This window comes from Grus americana, chromosome 6 (assembly GCF_028858705.1).
Source record: "Grus americana isolate bGruAme1 chromosome 6, bGruAme1.mat, whole genome shotgun sequence".
NCBI classification, from domain to species: domain Eukaryota; kingdom Metazoa; phylum Chordata; class Aves; order Gruiformes; family Gruidae; genus Grus; species Grus americana.
Window position 1 is genome coordinate 14,279,455 of NC_072857.1, and position 20,056 is coordinate 14,299,510.

Here is a 20,056-nt window from a genome sequence, read left to right on the forward strand (position 1 = left end):
TCTAAATTTAGTGAAGCTTTGATATTTTTCAGATTGATTGAACTAGAAATGAAAGGACAATTGGCACAATCGCATCCATCCAGGGTGCAGACCTCAAAGGATGAGCCAACACAAAGTGCTCCCTGCAGATACATAAGGATCTGCCACCTCCTGTTTCTAGTGTGGACAATGTAACAACGGAAATAATTAGTTAATCTTTTGTTTAAATAAAGTGGTTTGGGGAAAAGGCTAAAAATAAACACTGATTCATTCCTTGTCAGGGAAGTTTCTCCTGTCAATTATCACGTTGTTACTGCTGTTTTTAATCTAGTCAGATGGTGAGATTGGCAATCCCTTCTGCAGGGGCTTCTGGGTGTTATTTTGTAGAGAATCTTGCTTGAAGGACTGATTACTGCTTTTATGGGAGCCAGTGGGAGTTTGGCCACAGTCCTTTACGCATGTTAATTTGAGGGACTTCCAAATGTTAGCTAATGATCTCAGAGTTCTTTTTATGAAAAATGTGTGGGTTTGTTTTGGGGTTTGGGTTTTAATTCCTAGCAGGAGGCAATTAAGAGGGTCTGGGGAAAGTTCTGCACCGGCCTCTCAGCAACGCATAAAGTCCTAGCATGAAAAATTCAGAAGCATATATTGCTACCATACTCGGATATATTATACATAATATAAATGAAGGTATGCATATTATTCACATAGTCCAGGCCACAGGCTTTGCATTGCTATGAACTGGGTGTATCTATTGGCCTCACAATAACTTGAAAAAACAATTACATTCTTTCTTTTTTAGGAGCAATACTAAAGAAAAAGTAGAAGCCTCCACCCCAAAGCAGGAAAACATGTCAACATGGAAAATAGAGGCACGTGTGGGCGGGGGAGTTTCATTCCTGACTGTTTTATGAAGCCTTATGTAGCTGTAAAAGAGAAACAGAGAGATTAAAAAAAAAAAAAAAAAAACCAACAAACCACCAAACCCCGTGGAAGCTGAAGCAGAAAGCCAAGGACACAAGTCCAAGCAAGAACTGGGGCTGTGGCTCAGAGGCTCAGGAGAGCATACAGAGAAGGATCTTTGGGCTAAATGCTGACTTAAAAGGGCTTGGAACTGAGCGCAGAAACAACCAACCGTTCTCCGTGCTCCCCCTTCTCACCAACAACAAAAAAAGAAAAAAAGTTTGTTTCTGGCTGCGTTCAGGCCAGACACAAGATTTTATACATTCCTCGTGAATAACAGGGCTATGACACAGCAGTAAACGACTATGGTACACTGCTCCCGGCAATGTCCCCAGCCCGTAAGACCTTACAAATGCTCAGCACAGCCTCCTGTCTCCAGCATCACCCGCTTCCCCGCCACCCTGCAAGGGGACCCCGCGGCCAGGCGGATCCGGTCCTGCCCCCGGCCACGGGGCGCACGCCAGGACCGCGACACCACCAACTCCTCCCGGAGCCTGTCCCCACCCAAGGGACGACAGCAGCGGCGCGGGCAGACCGCGGCACACCGAGCCGCTTTCGTGCCTCCACCGCCGCCGCGCAGGCTCGGGGCAGGAACCGCGCCTCCCGCCGGCCCCGGGCTCACCGCCGGCCCCGCCGCCCTTAGGAGGTGAGAGGGAGCCCGGGGAGAGGGTGGAGGCGGGCGGAGGCTCCCGGCTGCTGCCCGAGGGAGGGGGTTTCGCTCCCGGGTGCTGAGGGCCACGCGGGACAGGCCTGCCGGCGCCCCCTCACCGCGTCCGCGGCAGCGCCCGTCGCCTCACGCTGTGCCCGGCGACCTCCGGGCGGAGGGGCCCTGCTCCTGGCTGAGGGTTGGTGGCCTCGGCTCCCACCGTCCGAGGAGTATCCTTCCCTTCACCTCTGGGGCTGGGTGTGTGTGTGTGTTGCCGTTTGGTGCCTGGGGTGAGGGGTGTGCAGGGTGTGGTGTCCCCCTGTGAGGGCAAACCTGCGGGGAGGCAGTGGGTGCAGTCGGGCTGGGTTTACTCCTGGCCAAATACTGGCTCGCAAGACTCTTATTTTTCCTTTTTTTTTTTTTTTTTCCTTTCCCCCTGTGTCCTGTCAGGACCAAACCCCAGCTGAGGTGGTGACCAGCAGCACCCAGAGAGGAGAGGGAGGTGCAGAGGTGAGGCCTGCCTGGGGCAGGGGCCCAGCAGGAGGGGCGGTAGGCCCTGGTACAGCCAGAGACACCGCAGTGTCCCCCGAGGAGAAGCCAGTGCCTAAGGCACCGGCACTGTCACCCGGAGAAGGGGAGCAGAGGGGAGGTGGTGAGGGCACTGACCAGCTCTAAGGCACACGCTGCAGCACAGGGAACATTTAGCCTTTCAGTACACACCGTTGTACTGTTGTACAATGCTAATGTTGTACAGCTCTGTACAGTTGTACACAAAGTTGCTTTCGCCCAAAGGTACCAAATGAAACAAAACGCATGAAAGGAAGGAAGCAGCGTCAGCGCTCTGCAGCCAGGAAGATGGCTGGGGAAAGGGGACCTGCAACTTCCGTGATGCTGCACAGGAGGTCTGTGATAGGGCCAGCCAGAGCTCTTGTTTCCTCGCTTCCAATTTAGGAGATTCACCACCCTCCTTTTGCTTATTTCCTTTTCCACAATCAAAGAGCATAAAGCAACAAAATGCCTTCTACCAAGCAAAAGACAAAGAAATGCAACAACCAACCAAAACCCAAGCCAAAGTGTATCTGGCTTGGGATGAATACTGGACCACGTTAGCTGGGAGTGAGGATTTTTCAGAAAGCCAGGCTCCAGTCAAAAATGGACCCTGTCATTCGCAGTCTGAATATGAAAAAAGCTTGCAAAACATTTTTTCAGGCTTCTAACAAAAGAGTTCGTCCTTCTTTTGCTCTGGTATCTAGGCTACACTGTGCAGGCTCATGCATATCACTGGTTTTATTCACATGAGTAATTCTATTTGAATTTGGAGCGACAATGTGTATGTGTAAAGTTACTCATATGCTTTCTGTCTCCTTTATATATTGAAATTATGTGGGTTTGTATTTTTTCCATTTGCTGGTGCAGCCCAGTAGCTGTTGGCATCAAGGTTATTGTGAACCACCATGGTTATTATTGCTGTTTGCCCGCCTGACTCCTTTGTTTTCCTTGCCAGACTAAAATCTAGCTATTACTCTCTATGCAATCTATTCTAGCTATGCAATTGTATCGTGTTTTTATGCAACCTTTTTTTTCACCTGACTGTGTAAATTCATCTTCCCTATAAAAGATCCTTTTTGTTCTCAGTTTTTCCTCCAGTCATTACTGACAGTCTTTCCAGTTGCGCCACCTGATTCTTTCTCACGCAAGTCTCTCATGACTTCTCCCATACTGGGTAATCTAAATTCATACTGATTCTAACACGATATCTGGATGTTTTAATATTTGCCAGCTGGAACATTTTATTATTCTCATTGCCAAATGCCCTCTCTTTCCTCCTTCATATTTCTTCAAGCTACAGCTTCTTCTATTCTCATAACCTTGTATGTCTTCTCTACCCCATTGCTCCATGTTTGTCTAGGGGCAAAATGTCTTGGAGACAAGAAAAACACATTGTCTATCTTCCATGAAGTGTGGCATTAAGTTGTAAGTGTGGCTGAGTGTTTTATTAGATGTTCCTTTTCCTCAGTCAGGGATTATAAAGAACAAACAAGTAAAATTCAGTGCATACTTTTTTTTTAATGGAAGATAATAGCTTTTCACTGATACACTCTCAGCTGTCAAGTGTACACTGTAGTACTCTAATTCGTGCCTGAAGAGAATAGGCAGACTGGGCAGTCACTGATTCCTTTGTCAACCAGAGTCTTTCTTCCTAACCTAGAAAATTTTGTGAATTAGCGCTAGTAGAGTCTCCCTTAGGAAATAAAGTATTTTGAAGTTGCTTCAGCAGCAGGTCACAAGCTGTCAAGAAGATTCATTCAGTCACACCTCAGTACAGATTTATTACATTGAATCTCCAGGGCATCTACCTACTGTATCTTGAAAGAATCCAACTAGTACATTTTTGTGAAATCCCAAAACGATGCCTTCTAGGAACACTGAAAACTGCTGTTTCTGGGGGGGAAGGGGTGATGACCCATGTATTGGAATGACCTGTTTCCAGTGGTGACAGTACAAATTACTTCCAAGAAAAGGGTAAAAGGCCAAATACATCTTAGACTGCCCTGTGAACATGGTGGGAGTTTCTCATTTCTTTTTAAGTGTGAGGACCGGGAACTGTATCTTCTCCCTCTGCCACATCTAGAACTTGAGAAATTACCTGTTTGTCTCAGCTAATGTCCAAAGGGCCATCTTGCTGCAGAGACACTTTACAGTCAGGGCATCTATCCCAGTTATATTGTAAGGCCACAACAGAGACTGAGCTCTTGACATGTCTACGGATGAAGTCACCAACAAGACCCTAAATAAGATTTGAAAAGCAGATTAGATTTCTGAAGGACCAAAACAAACAAAACCACCCCAACCAAAACCCATACACACACTGATTATCAGCATAAACTTTTGATCAGGCATGGCTGGTGCACTGGATTTGTATGTCCATAACATGCGGTACTTGTGCCACCATATTTGGGAAATAGATGAAATATTTACTATATTACTCCAAACCAAGTTGTATTTGTTTACTTAAAAAGCAGAAATATACCTAGCACAGAGAAAATACAACTGGATATATTTCTACTTCTTTATTTAATAAATTCTTACATTTATTACTACTTCAGAACTCACTTTGTAATAGAGATGGAGCAGTGCTACACAGTAATGAACATAAAGGATTTCTTTTTTGGGGGGAAAGCTTCTAGAAAAAAAAATCCAAAAGAATATACTAATAATTTAAATTTGTAAAATTTAATTTTGCACTTATATGCAACCATATAAATTTATATTCTGAAATTTTGCAGTTAGAGCTTTAATATTAATGTGATCTGAATTAAAGAAACGCAATACCGTACCTGCAGAGCTCCAAAGACAGGCAGACAGCTGTTCACAAGGAGATGATTTAGGAAATAATAAAATAGCAAACCTGAGGATACTAAAAATCTATCACACATGGTAAAGCATTGCCAGTAAATGTGATATATTGAAAAAAGCCCTGCCCTCTATTCTAAACAAAGTGATTTTGTTCTGAAAGCTAGTAATCTGTAACTGCACTGCAAGTCTTTGGTCAATGTTTTCTCCATATTCATGCAGGCAGTCCTACTGGAACACACATTACAATAAAACCACCACTAAAGCAAAGGTTTGTAAAGTAAGTAGAACCGTGAAGCTCTGTTATTATTTTTGAAGAGCAGTAAAACATCAAGTAGCTTAATAAGAAAATACGGTATTCTACGCAGAAAGGTTCAAGGGTCGAGCTCAGAAGGCTAGGTCATTAACAAAACAAACAAACAAAAAGATTTCCTACTTTTCCCCCCCCCAATATGAGCGGTTTCATATCTCATTATATTTCAAAAGGCTCCATCCTCTTAAATCTGAAACTTTTCTGAGTATATCGAAAACAGATGGAAATGAATCAGGGGACCGAGGTAGAAAAAAGCTTTAATGACGATCTATTTAAGTAACACTTTAAATAAATAAATCATTTGTCTGAGAAACCACATCTAATAGAAATATAAATAATTATATAATGAACATATAAACTACATTTCCTGAAGTAATTCCTGTCTTTCTACATTTCCTGAATTATTTGTATTATGAAACAGTAGCGTGGCGCCATTAATTGATAAGCACTCTGTGCTATAGTTACCACGCTAATTGCAGCTCTTTAGGTCCTTGTCTCACAGCTCCTCCAGCCGTTTAACAATTGGGATTGATTGCACAGGAGCTATTTTTAGAATGAAATGGCAGCAGAGTTTGGAGAGCAGCAGCCATTTTTTGTGTGCGCTACAGCTGTTTTAGAAAAAAAAAAGTTGGATAAAAATGTACTGAGTTGTCTTTTTTGGGTATTTTTTTGGAAATTCTGCTGAAGTTAGAGCTTCCTATTGGATAATTGATCTTGCTTTTACCAAGTTGAAGATGAGGTCAGTGTTGCATGACACAGAGGATATTGCTTGGTGGCATTGTTCTCAGAAGAGTAGCAGTTTTTCTTTGGGAACGGCACTGTTAAGGTGGATGGTAGATGAACTTTGGTGAGTCTGGTTTTATAGAAAGGCAATCCAGGAGTCAAGTTTGTAATGTAAAATACGAATGATGAAAGGCAAGATTCAAGATTAACTTTGAACGTCTCTTTTCCCCAACTCTGAAATGAAGCAGTTTGTTACCTGATCTGTTTAAGTGATTGTAGGTCTGCCTCCAAGAATGCTTTATGCCCAGAGAGTAAACACCTGCGATACACAAGGGTCAGTTGATGCTCAGAAGGTGTGACTGGGAGGAGACACTCATTCAGTTAATGCCAGATTGGCCTTTTGTTACCCCATCCTGCTTGCCTGCCTTACACAGAGTTCAGCTGGGGTAGATAAACAAGGGGACAGGATTTTGTTGCTAATCTACTATATGAAATCAGGGCTGTCTTCTTCTGTTTGTATAATAGGAGGCAAGGTTTGTAGGAAGAATAACAAACAAATATACAGGAAGAGGAATAACCAGTTCTCTAGCTGGGGAAAAAAAAACCCTCAAGGGGACAAGCCTATTTTACCTTTGTAAAGTATTAATAGCAGAGACCTATCACCTCTTTCACATTAAGTTATATCAGTAGGAGTAATACCTTGGCACTCTCACACAACACTGCATCAGCAAATTTGAAGTGTTTTACAAAGGAGGTGTCTTTGACCCCACTTAGCTGTGGAAGTAAATAGATGAACTGACCACAGTTACACAGAAGCTTTGGCAGAGTTAGGGAGAGAATCCATGTTTCGTGACTTTAGCTGCTTTTCCCTTTTCAATAGCATGCCATAAAGTATTATGGACTTACACACTGTAATGCATCACTACTTCATAGCTGCTAATTCCCCTGGAAAAGAGAAATGCACACCTTTGCAAATGCTGCCAATCTTGTATTCTTTCAGACAAAACATAAAAGGAATATACTTCAGTTTTCTACAGTAACAGCTTACAATACTGGTTTGCATAAAAAAGATTAACACAATTTGAATAGCTAGTCTTGCCAGAATATGCTGCAAGAGATTCTCTAACATGTTTTTGTCACTGAATATATTCCAGTCTTACAAATGGTAAATTTTAGAGATAAATTAGATGATACATTAGATATATGCATTTCATATCAATATGAAATATATATATGAATATGAAATATGACTGTATCTTCTGGATCTTGTTTTACTGTCATTTTTGCTTTTTCTCAAATTACATGCAACTCACCCTGGACTTGTCTGTAAGCACCTGACAAGAGGGAGGTAGTAAGGGCTCATCTTGTAAGCACTTCCTGGACTCACTTCCTTTTGGAATAAATAGTGATACGTACAAATTTCAGATATAGTGGAAATACAGGCTTATACCTTTTGCAAATAGAATATTTGGTATCTGAAGCATCTCACTATAGCATGTTGTCTTATTATAGTTATTTTGATTTCAGGAATCAAAGTAACAGTTAAGCTGTTCATATTTTATAAAGGCTCTGTCCTAACTTCCTACATTTAACAGAGAGAGGGGTCAGTAATATCAGAGGGGTACTGAGCTACAGTTCACTTGGTATTTTTAGGACCATAGCAGCGGCGGTACCCCAGAAAATGCAAGGACTTGGGATAACACGCATGCTACAAAAAGCATGTGGCACTGTCCCAAGGTCAGCTAGGCTTTCTGTCACCAGCTCAGCACAAACTTCATGGAGTCAGTCTGATTTTAAAGAGAGAGTTGAGTAAGTACCAGTCTCCATTTTCTACCAGCATAGGAAGCTGCTGCTATTCGGGCCTTGAGCTAGCTTCTGAAGCAGCACACAGGGAGTGCTCAAAGACATCTACACCTGAGCTAGCTCTGCAGACTTCAGCTCCAGAGTATCATCATTTCCAGATCACTCCAGATAGCCTACCTACTTAAATGGTAATTTACAGTGTAAAGGCCATCTTTTCTCCCAGATCTTACATTGGCATTTTGCTGACAGGTACTTCCGACAGCAGGGGCCATGAGGGAATGGCCACTATACACAGTGCAGCAGGCTGTGAACTGGAGTAACTGAGTTTTAGCTACGCACCTTGCTTCTACACCTGGTGGAGCAGCAAACCAGAGCAGTCATGTTGCAGCTGATCTGCCAGGGCTCATCTGCTAGAGCCTTGAGGAAGGAGATGACGTGAAGAGACAACGAGGAACCTCGTTGTTCATGGGTGGAGGGAAGGATAGCTCGTGAATTTGCTGGGACAAATCCAGGCTTTCAAAAACAAGGGAATCATTGAACACAGGAGAAAATGTTTGAAGAAGGGGATATGCTTTTGTACTGCTTGATATATAAACCTCTCCAAACAAGGCATGTTGGCATAGAGGCAGAGTACTGAAAACTGTGAAACAAAAATGTTGCTTCTAGTGCAGTAGTGAAACAGAAGACATGCAGTATTCTGAGAGAAAAATAAAAAGGAAGGCTTATTATAGAAATACATAGAAAAATAAATAAAGGGTTATGAAGCTGGCCACTATTACTCAGCATGTTCACAGACATATAAGGTGGTTTTACAGAAATCTATAGTTGGGGTTTTTTTGTATTTAACTGCTCGTTCATCATTGAATTCAAGAGAACATTGCTCCTTCCTTTTTATAACACGGCAACTTTTGACAGAGATCTAGACACTTTGTGGTCTCTGTACATACCCCCTAATCCTGTATTCAGATACGCACAGGGTGAACAGTGCTTATGTTGACCTTCACTGGCATATATATGGCTAAATATAGTTTTACACAATCAACTTCAAGGCACAGTTCATATGTCTTAAGTTATACTGTGGCATTGCATATAGTAAAAATACCTGCAGGTAGATCTGAAGAAGAGAGCTTTGTTTAACTTAACTGGTTATTGTTGTATTTCTAAGTAACTGTTCCGGCCTAAAGAAAGTTTAAATTACGATTTGTGAGAAACAATTTACATTTCAAACTTTACCTGGAAGCAGTTCCTGATCTGACAGCAGCTTTGCTGCTTTTATGCAGTGTACTTGTGAATTAACCTGGGAACCCAAAACTTTCCACAGATTCACAGAATGGTAGGGGTTGGAAGGGACCTCTGGAGATCATCTAGTCCAGCCTCTCTGCTAAAGCAGGATCATGTCCAGGCGGGTTTGAATATCTCCAGAGGAGACACCACAACCTCTCTGGGCAGCCTGCTCCAGTGCTCTGTCACCCTCAAAATAAAGAAATTTTTCCTCATGTTCAGTTGAAACTTCCTGTGTTCCAGTTGTGCCTGTTGCCCCTTGTCCTGTCGCTGGGCACCACTGAAAAGAGTTTAGTCTAAGGCATCTTCTCAAGGAAGATAGCCTGTGAGTACTGCGCAGTGGCTACTTTGAAAAATCCACTTGGCACACGCAGACCCCGATGCACCAGGCTGGAAGTTGGTGAATGGCCCCAGTGCCTGCCTGCTGCTGCTGGTGACATGAAATGGCCAGGCTTTGTAAGGGCTTTGTTACTATCATCCCATTTCTGAAGAGATGGAGGGAAAATGTCCAGCCTCGTCACTGCTCAGGGAAGCTGTGGGCAGCAGCTGTAATGAAAGTTCTCTGTGGATGTAAATGGTTTTATTGCTGTACATCCAGGGCAAATTGGGTATGTCTGCTGTTTGGTTGTTTTGTGGGTTTTTTTTTTTTTTAAATTAGAAATAATTGGGCCAAGCATGCATAGGTTTATCACATTTATCTTGGAAATAGCCTCAAATCAAAAGAAGGGATTTGCTGCACGATCATTATGTTGAGCTGAGAGTTATATGACTTTATCCACTGGGATGCTAAATACATGCATACTTTAACTAGAGAAGTTAAGTATGGAAAACACAGTAACTGTGGAAGAGGACCAGGCATTACTTTGCAGTACTTAAGAGTTAACAGCATGTCCATACTGACAGATTGTTACCTATCGATTTCCATCCTAGGTCCTCAATACGGCTGGAATCTGGCTTTCGCTGAAATAGGCTTGGAATTGGGACTCTGTACCTCATTTTGTGACATGTCACCTTGGATGCGTTACCAATACAAATCTCAAAATTTGGCTGAATGCCGATTTACTTAATTTTTTATTGCTTCATAAAATAATTTACTTCAGAGCCCTAACCATGCTACATTTTAGAAAGGATTAATAGAAGCATGTTGTTCCTGGTACTTCTGTCTTCACAGAACACAGTGACATCTTGTGGCAAATGAAAGGATTGTGTCTTTTTTTCAGATTCATCCAAATTTCATCTGGTTTACAGGTGAAAGTCTAAAATTGTGGACAACTGCTCATGCATTAATTTAATCTGTAATATTCACTCTTTACAAAGTTTAAGTACAGGTTTGTTTTAAGTACTTTTTTGTAGTGAAAAAAGACCAAGCCTTAATTTCTACCATATTACAGTTTGTTGCTTCAGCTCACTGACGTTCTTTAGAAAACTTTCAGCTCCAGGAACGTTCCTGTCCCAGTCTCGCTGATGTAAGACTCTGAGAGTCAGCATTGCAAATGCTTTACTTAAGTTAGCATATTATCACAGATGGCCAAAATTGTCAGGTTGCTTTTGATGGGAATGAAAAGAAAACACAGTAACTTTTTATCGTAAGGCACAGACTTTTCTTTTTTTCTATCTTCTTTTTTTTTTTCTTTTTAAACTGAAACTATTTGTTTGTCTTTTTACAGACCAAGCAGGGTTTAAGCCCTGTCCCTGATGTTTTGGGACCCTCCCCTAACATGGCTGTCCTTTGCAGTTGATATTTGGATACAATCCTAGTTGTCAGCATGAAAGGAAAAACTGGACACTGTGACTGGAAATCTGCACCCCAAAAGAAGCCCTCTCCCTGCGATCGGTATAAACATGCTTGCATTATTTGCAGAGGATTTGTTTATCTCTATGGAGGGCGGAACACCACCAGTCTCAGGGATTTTTGGCGATACAATATAGGTAAGTTTGCCCCTTCACTTGTATGTCAGGGTTAAAGAGATTCTACATCCAACCATCATGGAATTGGGGATACGCAGTAGTTAACAGATTATCCCCATTTAAAGTCTCTCCATCAAAATGATGGATAAATTGCATTTTGTTCACTAGGCAAATGGTGTGTTTGTTTCTGTTGCAGGTGTCCCAGAAAGTTTAGATTTCAGCAATTCAGTTCCCTTTTTTTTTTTTTTTTTTGGTAAACCAGAAATACCAAGTGATTTAAAATATCCTAGTTCTAGCAAGGGATATGAAGGACATAGTTTTCTTGACTCTTACATGCATAAACTATTGCCATGTTAAAAAGTGCCCAAAGGGAACACATGAATACATTACCTTGTAAAATTGTATTAATAATGCACTATCAAATATGATACTTTGTATGTTTTGACTTAATGTATGGTGTTCCCTCTGTAATTGTTGTTACTGGAATAAAACATAAAATTGTGCTGGGATTCATGCTCATGGAATAGTTGGGTTTTGATGTAGGTAACAGTATAGCATTAAAATAAAAGCAGTAACAAGATCGATTTCTATTATATTTAAATTTGCTAAATAGAAGAAACGCATATATTTCATTTTGGGGGAAGTGCCTCCGTTTTCTGAACTAACAGAAAAGATGATAAAATGCTTCATTTTTCCCCACTGACCCTGCCAGTGCGGCCAATTCAAAGCTGATCTTTTCACCTTTTCCCTAATGTTTGTGTGTTGAGTGCACCGCTGTCTTGACTTTAACTTTGGTTTATAGTGAAAAAGGAATGGGAAATGCTGGATTGCCCAAGAGATGGTCCAGAAGAACTGGAAGAACATTCAATGGTGGCTTATAAGGTAGTGGACAAAGATTTATACTGTCCATATCCCAACATTTTATTTCCTATTGTACAATGAAATAAAATGCCATAGATTATCATATACTGAAATACTATACTCAGAAAATACTTTTATGTCAGTGCAATTCTGGACGTAGCTGTACCAATATTTTGGAATCTTTCTGAATAAAGTGACAGTAGGTTAGCTTTGCAGCAGTATGCAGTTCCCTGATTTCCTCAGTCAGGGCTCAGTACGTAATAGTAATACAAAATAAAGACCTTGGCAGCACATTCTTTGACTTAGTTGTATAGTTGTAACAGTTGCTCTGAATTCATTTGCATGATAAGCTGCAGCGTAAAAACATTCACTTGAGAACTTGCATACAAGAGGGACGGGAAAGTGAAGGCAAATAAGAATTACAGCTTTATCTGTGAGGGGAGAACAGAATTTAGGATATCAGGAGCTGCAATGCAATGAAATCTTTCTACAAACATGCATAATGTGTTATTACCTGAGCAATGCCTCTGAGAGCTCCAGATCACATCCCTCAAGCTGTCCCAGATCGATGAGGAAGTGAGTAATTCTGGAATGCCGTCCCTGTTAAAATAGCACAACATTCATCAAGGTTTCCTACTGGGAGAGGGTAAAGACATGATTAAAAGTTGGTGGCTTTTTGTGATTGCCTCTTGAATTGTTAATAGATCATCATATGCGTTATTGTTAATTATATTTTGGTGATGGCAGCTTTTTAATTTCAGAATTGTTTAAAAAATTATTTTTATGCTATATGCCTTTTTGTAAGTGACAAATATTTTTGCATTTCGCAGGGCACTCTGTATATTTTTGGTGGGATGGTGGATTCTGCTTTCACACAAGCAAAAACTCCTCTCTGGATATATGACATTGGTACGATACACAATAGCCAGTCTCTCCCATGGTACATTCCAAGTCCATAGATACTAGTAAATAGTAAGAATCACACTCTTTGCTGCTGCTTGTAACATAGCCTTCCCTAGGTTTTACAAGAAGTAATGTGTGTAAAACTGTGTATATTCTCCCCCTAAAATTAGGCTGTTAAGCTATCAAAGAGTCAGCTCTTACTTTAATTATAAAGTATTGTATGGGAAAGCTTTATATATTTTAAGGTCTCCAGATTTCCATTCCTCTCCCCCCCCCCCCAGTTTCCTATTTGATCATAAAACCTAATAATTATTGCATGCAATATTTAAAGTTTTTTCCTTATGTTAAAGAAATTTTTAAAGCCAAGCTCTTTGTTTTATTATGGAAGAAACTAGATCAGTACAGTATATCTCATTTTGTATTTTTACTGAAGAAATACATAAGCTGGCAACAGCAATGATGGAACAGGAAAAAACAAGTATAATTAAATAAGAAGGTGGGAAATGAACATCAGCATTTCACAACACAGTTGTTTTTTTTTCCTGAGAACAAACATTTAGGATCTGTTAAGTGTGTATTTAATAAAAGCAGTACAACATTTGAATTTAATAGTAATGTCATACATTATATATTCTGCCTTTGGAAATAGTGCGTATAGTAATGGCTGCTTGTTTTGATGTCAGATGGAGGACAGAGAGAGATTGATTTCTTTTTGAGCTAGTAAATCTTGTGGCAAGACCAAGATTTAAGTTTCCTGGCCTCTTTTACTACTTCAGTATGTAACCTTAAGTCAGTGGGTTTTTTTTTTTTAATCCTTTTGTTGTTTTCCATCGTTTGTCTGAAATACCTGCTGAAAGAACAGAGATCCTCAGATAGAATATATTTCATAGGAGAAAGCATCTTATTACTCACAGTACTTATCAGTGAAAATTGGGAATGAGTTATTCAAAATCTGTTGCGTGTGTAGTTTTTTGATGGTCGTTATTTAAAATCTTTCCTGGCAGGTATAGCTTTTACTTAATGTAAGCTTGCACTGCTTTCTCATTCTTCCTCTGGTGCTGGGTATCTGGTATTTCCACTCCTTCACGGTGATCACAGATCGGTGATTTTTGACTGTTATTGGAGGACTACTTTTAAGGGATCTGTGATAAGGAACAAGAAAAATAAGGCTATTGTCATAAGGTTTACATAATAAATAGAAGAAGCCATACATACACTGGTAAATCTGGGGATTCTGCAAGTTCAGAAAATGCTGAAAGTCACAGATTACTTCTGCATTGTGAAATTTAGCCTTAGGAAACAGGAAATACAGTATGGCATCTCCGTGATTCGATAACAGATAAGGATACAGTAAAACTATTTAAACTATGTAATTTGAAAAATTAATGTTGGAGGAGTGTCCTCTTGTGGTCTGGGATATAAACTGCGCTTTATTACAACAATCCCCTAGATTCTGCAAGATGGACAGAGTGCTGTAACGTACCAGCAGAGACTGAGGTAAGGAGCCAGGAAGTGGTGAATGTGTGAATCAAATGCCTGTTGCTTTGTTGATTAAACAGATTGCTTCGAAATATGTTCCCCCAAACAGTTCCAATCTTATCTCTTCAGAGACATGTGGCTATACTTTATTTCTTTGCACTTTCAATAACTAAAGCTTTTTCCTTCTTTAAAACAGTGCTTAAAAATACTGCTCTTAAATTTTAAGTCCTATATAAGAAGTTAAGTCTTCTCCTCTACTACTGCTGCTGTTTTTCTGAAATCCTTATCAAGAAAACTAATTTTAAATGGAATATTGCAACCATACATGAGATCTGTGCTTTTAAAAGTAGGGTTGTGAACACAGATTGGCAGTCACACTAATAAATTTAGACATATGAAGTGCTGCAGCATTTTTCATTTCTTCAGTCTGAAGACTTGGACTCACCAAGATATTGCCACTTCTAAATGAAACCTCAGTGGAAGCATTTGTGTCTTGGTCTTATGAGGTTGTTTTTGTATCATGGTGTATAAAGAATGATTGTTTGTTATTCAAACTTCATCCTCACAATGTTACTACGCTATGAAATTGCACAAAAAAATATTGTTAAGATGTGACAGAGTTACTGCTGTGGTTACCTGTGTTTGGAGGAGGAGTCCAGAGAAAGTTTGAGACTGCAGGGTCATTTGTGCAGGAAAAAAAATTAAAAAAAAGGTGTTGTATGGTTGATGACATTTTTTTTTGATGTACAACAAATATGATGGAATTATGTGTCAACTCTTCCTTACGTATAGGAGTAAGTGGTTTCTTGTAATTATCCTAAACTGAACATAGAGAACATGGCTCCCCCACAAAAAATGGGCTGTTTGAGAAGAAATAACCAAAGAAGAACGTAAGAACAAAACCAAACACTTGCCTTATATTTTGTTTTGGCTTTAGCTGGGCCTCCCTAGGTTTGGGTCCATGAGTCTCAGCAGCACTGACAACTGCTGCGGACACAGTGGGAACCCCCTGGTTTCCTGCTGAGGGTCTGGGCATAGCCTGGCACTCGTGACAGGGCAAATCCACACCAAGCAAAATGAGTAAGAGTTAGTCTTAGGACTGAAGTTTCCTCAGTGTGGAAAAGCTGTGCTTTGATAGTGGAAAGGGCTACATTCTCCCATTATACTCCCAAGAGTTACCTGATTGATTTACAGCATGACCTGAAACTACGCCTAGCAGTAGTTGTGAAAGCAGCACTAGTGTGCAAGTGCAGGGAAGGGGAGGCTGTAGGCGTGTGATATTGTGGTGGACTGACAAAGGGAGGTTTGCTTAGATTTGAGAATGGTTTGTATTTGCATCCATACAGGTCTTCAGCGATGGGTTCATTCTATGTTGTCAAAGAAGTTTTAACACAACCCAGAGCAATGGTTTTCATTACTTGGGCATGTTCCCAAGAGAGACTGATTGCTACTGATAAGATTTGATCTGTTAACAATTTTTGTCTTACTATTAAACTGTTTTAGAGCTTGGCACCAACTAACAGAAGAGGTCACAGTGCAGTGGTGTACCATTCCAGCATGTACATCTATGGGGGATACTTTGGCATCAGAGGCATTTCACAGGAGTTTTGGACTTTCCATTTTGGTAAGTTAAAAAGCATGATAAGGTTTTGATCAAGTGTAGAATGATGACTGCTGCAGGAAAGCATGGCTTGCTCTTAAGAAAACTCTTATCAGTGGAAATGTTTTAAGTTAGTTTTGGCTTCTGTTTGGCAGCATTTCATTATGAATTCTGTCAATTAAATTAACACCCAGCTGAAATGAATTAGACTATTATACTGGAAGAAGTTTTGCAGTGTTTGCCAGTTTTAGAGCTGAAAATCAGGGAGAATGTTTTGTTCGCTATTCACTACATTCTTCAAGGATTACCAAAAACTTTCAGATGCAGCAGAGACTGTGACTTCAGCCTATTAATGCCATCTTCTGAATCTCAAATCTAGAACTGACCATGGGGAGCCCAACCTGACAGGAGATGGTTTCATTAGCATATTCGTCACTAACGTGGTGGTTGGAAACCAGATGATTCCCAGAGACTTCCTAAATGGATGGCTTTTGTTATCTGGTGGCCATTCACTTGCTATTTTGAAATGAATGATGGGTTTATCTCATCCTTCATTCCCTCACAGGAAGAATAAGCACAGACATTAATGAAGGAATGTTTTTGTTGACTGATTTTTCCCTCTTATAGCCAGGAAATTATCTTTCTGTGTCAGAGTTAATGAATTAACAAAGCTGTAGGAAAAACTGCTCTGTAAATAAAATTTCCATAGCATCTGTCACACAGCATCTGATATTTTCATTAAAAGTTTATTTCAAAACTGATTTTTTTAAATGCACTTTTTCAGTGTCAGAATCTAAGCTGTTAACTTACAATAAGCTGAGAGCAGAAACCCTTATTCTCCAACAGAACAGTTACTTTGTTCTTGAAATAAATCAATCCCTTCTCAACTACTAGGGTAAACATGGTGCATCTCATACATTACCATTTTGCTTTCAGATACAAGAAAATGGTTGCGTATTTCCACCCCACTTCACAACACTGGCCCGGGACCTCGGCATGGCCATTCAGCAGTGGTTTATCATACAGGCATGTACCTCTTTGGAGGACTGATGGGGCTGAGCGAACAGAAGGACTTATGGAAGTGGGACTTCGTAAGCAGGAGTTGGTCCAACATCAGAACAAGGTAAACTGTACTGTTTGTTAGACTAAATTAACACAGAAAGAGAGAATTAGTCTTACCATTTGATACTGCGCACAGGCAGAGTGGGAGATGTCGCCCTTTCCGTGATTGTAGGAATCGTTCAGATCAAGACATAGTACTACTGCCATCCCTGGGGCTCCTCTTGGCTTTGCTTGGAAGAACTGTCGGCAGTGTAATTTTGATGTCCCAATGCAGCTGTTCAGCAGTCATTCTTTTCAGTCAAAAGAAAAATAGAGGCTAAAATCAGTGTTAGTTTCTTGTTGGTCTCCCCTTAACTGCTGGTTTCTCTTACATTTAGCCAAGGACCTCCTCCAGTGGTAGGTCACGCTTCAATAGTCTTCAAAGACTCTATGCTGATTTTTGGTGGAGGAATTTCAAATTCCAGTCCTAACAATGACCTCTGGAAGTATCATTTCCATACGCAGACATGGAAGAAGCTTAGCAGTACTACAAAGGCAAACTTTTCTTCTAAAATGTATCACTGCATCTTAGGAATTGGTGTTGATTTCCAAACTACCTCAGATTTCACTAATACATTCCCCAGCCATTGGAATAGTAAGCAGAAGGACCACCACCAGCTGGTGACCATCCCAAAGCACACGCGCTTTTACAACTATTTCCATCAACAGCCGGCATACCGAGCATTTGGCCACGAGGAAAGCAATGCAATTGAAATGAAAACCTTTAGCTTGCCTCTGGAGCCAGGGGGCTTTTGTGCATTTCAAACCACTTCAGAGGCAGAACTAGACCCAAACAGAGCAACAAGCATTTTGTCCAAGGATGAGTCTCTCCGTCTGTTTGTCTCTTCAGAAAAAGAGACTTTTGCTGCCGCTCAGGTTGTGGGAGAAGAGGGAACCGACTGTCAGTACGCGACCGCAGTGGATGAAGTTGGCAGTGATACCAATGTGCTGCTGCTTGTTGGGGGTAAACCTTTGTCCAGTTTCTCAGAGATCTCATTCTGGCAAATGGAGTTTGATAGCTTGTGATCACTTTGATTGCAAAGTGAAAGAATAAATTTCCACCAACTTGCCAGTAGGTGGTAAACCAACTGCTTGCAACTGTCTTCAGCTTCTATCAGCAGGCTGGGGAAAAAAAAAATTAAACCTTCTCATACTTGCTGTGAACAGATTTTTTTACAATGTGAACAAAACCTGACATATATTTAAGTTACAACTTGCATGTAGGTTGCAATTGCTGAGAGGAGCTTGTTGGAATGCTGCTCTTTTTGTTACTTTTTCTTCTGGTCAGTTAATAAACTTTCAAATTGCAGTGGCTGATGCTGCCTTGAAAATCAGAACTACAAGTAACCCCTACTGGCTCCGTAAATGCCGTTTCAGGTGCCAAGCTTGCTCATCTTGCACCCATAAAACTGCATTTAAATCAAATTTGTGCATGTTATGGTCACGTTTGAGAGATTTGCTGAATCTTAATGGCAACTTTTAAGATTTTATTTTCTTGAGCGTTCTTTGCACGATATATGTGCAACGTGAGATGGCCTATAACAGAGAAGAAATCCAACAGGCAAATTAGCAAGTGAAATCTAGAAGATATTCAAGGATTGCATCTAACCCTGAGGAAGTGAAACCTCAAGTTCCCTCGGAAAACCACGTGAAGCATTCAACCAGAGGAAGTGTGTTACGCCTGGAAGAAGAGTTGCCCAGTGAATGTTGGGGTAATGACTGAGCCCAGGAGCAAAAGGTTTTGACTTTCTATTGGCGGGGGGGGAAGGCAGCAGGCTTGATGGGAGCAGCACAAAACATAAGCTGTTCTGACTGGTAACTCAAATTTTAGCCACAAAGGGATTTCTGCTTTTCCAACTCTCTCTCTGTTTTGTCAACACGTGTAGTAGTTGTTACACATTTCCCCTCTATACTAGTAAATCTTGAGTTCATGTATCATTTGTTTGTCTTTGTTGAAAAGAAAAAGGGCTTTTTTGGAAAGATAATACTGTCCAGTGTTTCAAGTATTTATTTCCATTGAAGTTACTAAGATTCTGGCCTTCTGACTGAACTTCAGCCTTCTGTAAGAAGAGATGCCGATGTCTGAAATTACTGCAAAGTGTAATTTAATCCTTCTGAATATTTGAAAAGATTTTCAAAGGTTTCATAGGAATAATGAATTTTAAGTGAGAGTAGTTAGAGATACTTTTGTCGTCTCTTCACAAGTAGCTGTCACATGAATTCAATAGGAAAATTACAGATGAGTTTGCAAAAAGCTACTTAAGAGTTATTTGGACCTTCTGTGACCTTTGTTTGGAAACAGGATTGTTTGCTGCCATATGAATAAAGCCTGCTGCATTTCCTATCAGCATGTGCTTGTTTTCTGAGCTGTCATGAATTTAAAATATGTTTTTACATTTTCAAAATGAACAAAGAACTTACCTTTCTGAATAAGGAACGTGCCCTTGCAAGCCCGTCGCCTCCAGGCACTTAAGCCAGCCTCGAGGGCTGCCCAGGCTTTGAATTTCTCCTCCGAGAACAGGGAATTGCCCAGTTTGAGGAGGTATGTTCGAAAAGGACTTCAGTACAGCGATTGGGCTGAGCATGTGCAGAGCACTGCAATCTTCAATCAGCAGCATGTTTTTCTTTTGCTGGCTGGCGTGTCTCTTTTGGCATTACCCAGGGAGCGCTGCTGTAACATACAGATTTTTATCTAGGAGTGATGGGAGGAAATTTAACTGGAAAGGACAACAATAAACCAGTGATTGTCCAAGTCACACGAAGGCCTCCTGGCAGGTACAGGTATCCTGGGGATGCGCAAGAGCCCCAGGAAAATGCCATCCGGCCTCTGCCATTCCTTTCTTCCTCCCCCCCAAACTCTCCTCTTTGGCAGCCCCATGAAGGGTTTAGCATTTACTTGGAGCCAACGCAGGCAGGACACGAGCCAGCCCAAAGGCAATGCCTTGGCACAGGGAGGAAAAAGCAGCTTGCAGAACGTGCCCATCACCCCCGTTTCTTCCTCCCCTTGCCTCTGCCAGCCTGCCAAGTCAGGTGGCGGCACGAGCGCCTTCGGCACAGTGCGTCTTCACCTAAGAAATCCTAAACCTCTCAAACCACTCGATGCCGCGGGGGCCCTGCTGGTCCCCAGCCCCTGTACAGGACA

General features: G+C 41.0%; 1 protein-coding gene across 6 annotated transcripts; it reads left to right on the plus strand.

Annotated features, from left to right (window-relative positions):
• The first annotated feature begins 1,013 nt into the window (after positions 1-1,013).
• Positions 1,014-19,258, plus strand: LOC129208326 (leucine-zipper-like transcriptional regulator 1 homolog). Of its 6 annotated transcripts, XM_054830863.1 has the most exons (10): positions 1,014-1,588; positions 2,039-2,098; positions 2,381-2,490; positions 10,730-10,991; positions 11,773-11,852; positions 12,662-12,740; positions 14,185-14,231; positions 15,717-15,837; positions 16,750-16,936; positions 17,253-19,258. In XM_054830863.1, the coding sequence occupies exons 4-10, from the start codon at positions 10,829-10,831 to the stop codon at positions 17,938-17,940; spliced, it is 1,365 nt and encodes a 454-aa protein (XP_054686838.1). In that variant the 5' UTR covers positions 1,014-1,588; positions 2,039-2,098; positions 2,381-2,490; positions 10,730-10,828; the 3' UTR covers positions 17,941-19,258. The 6 variants fall into 6 exon arrangements, with proteins under 6 accessions (XP_054686838.1, XP_054686839.1, XP_054686837.1 ...); XM_054830864.1 differs by lacking the exon at positions 2,381-2,490; XM_054830862.1 differs by lacking the exon at positions 2,039-2,098.
• The last annotated feature ends 798 nt before the right edge of the window (positions 19,259-20,056 follow it).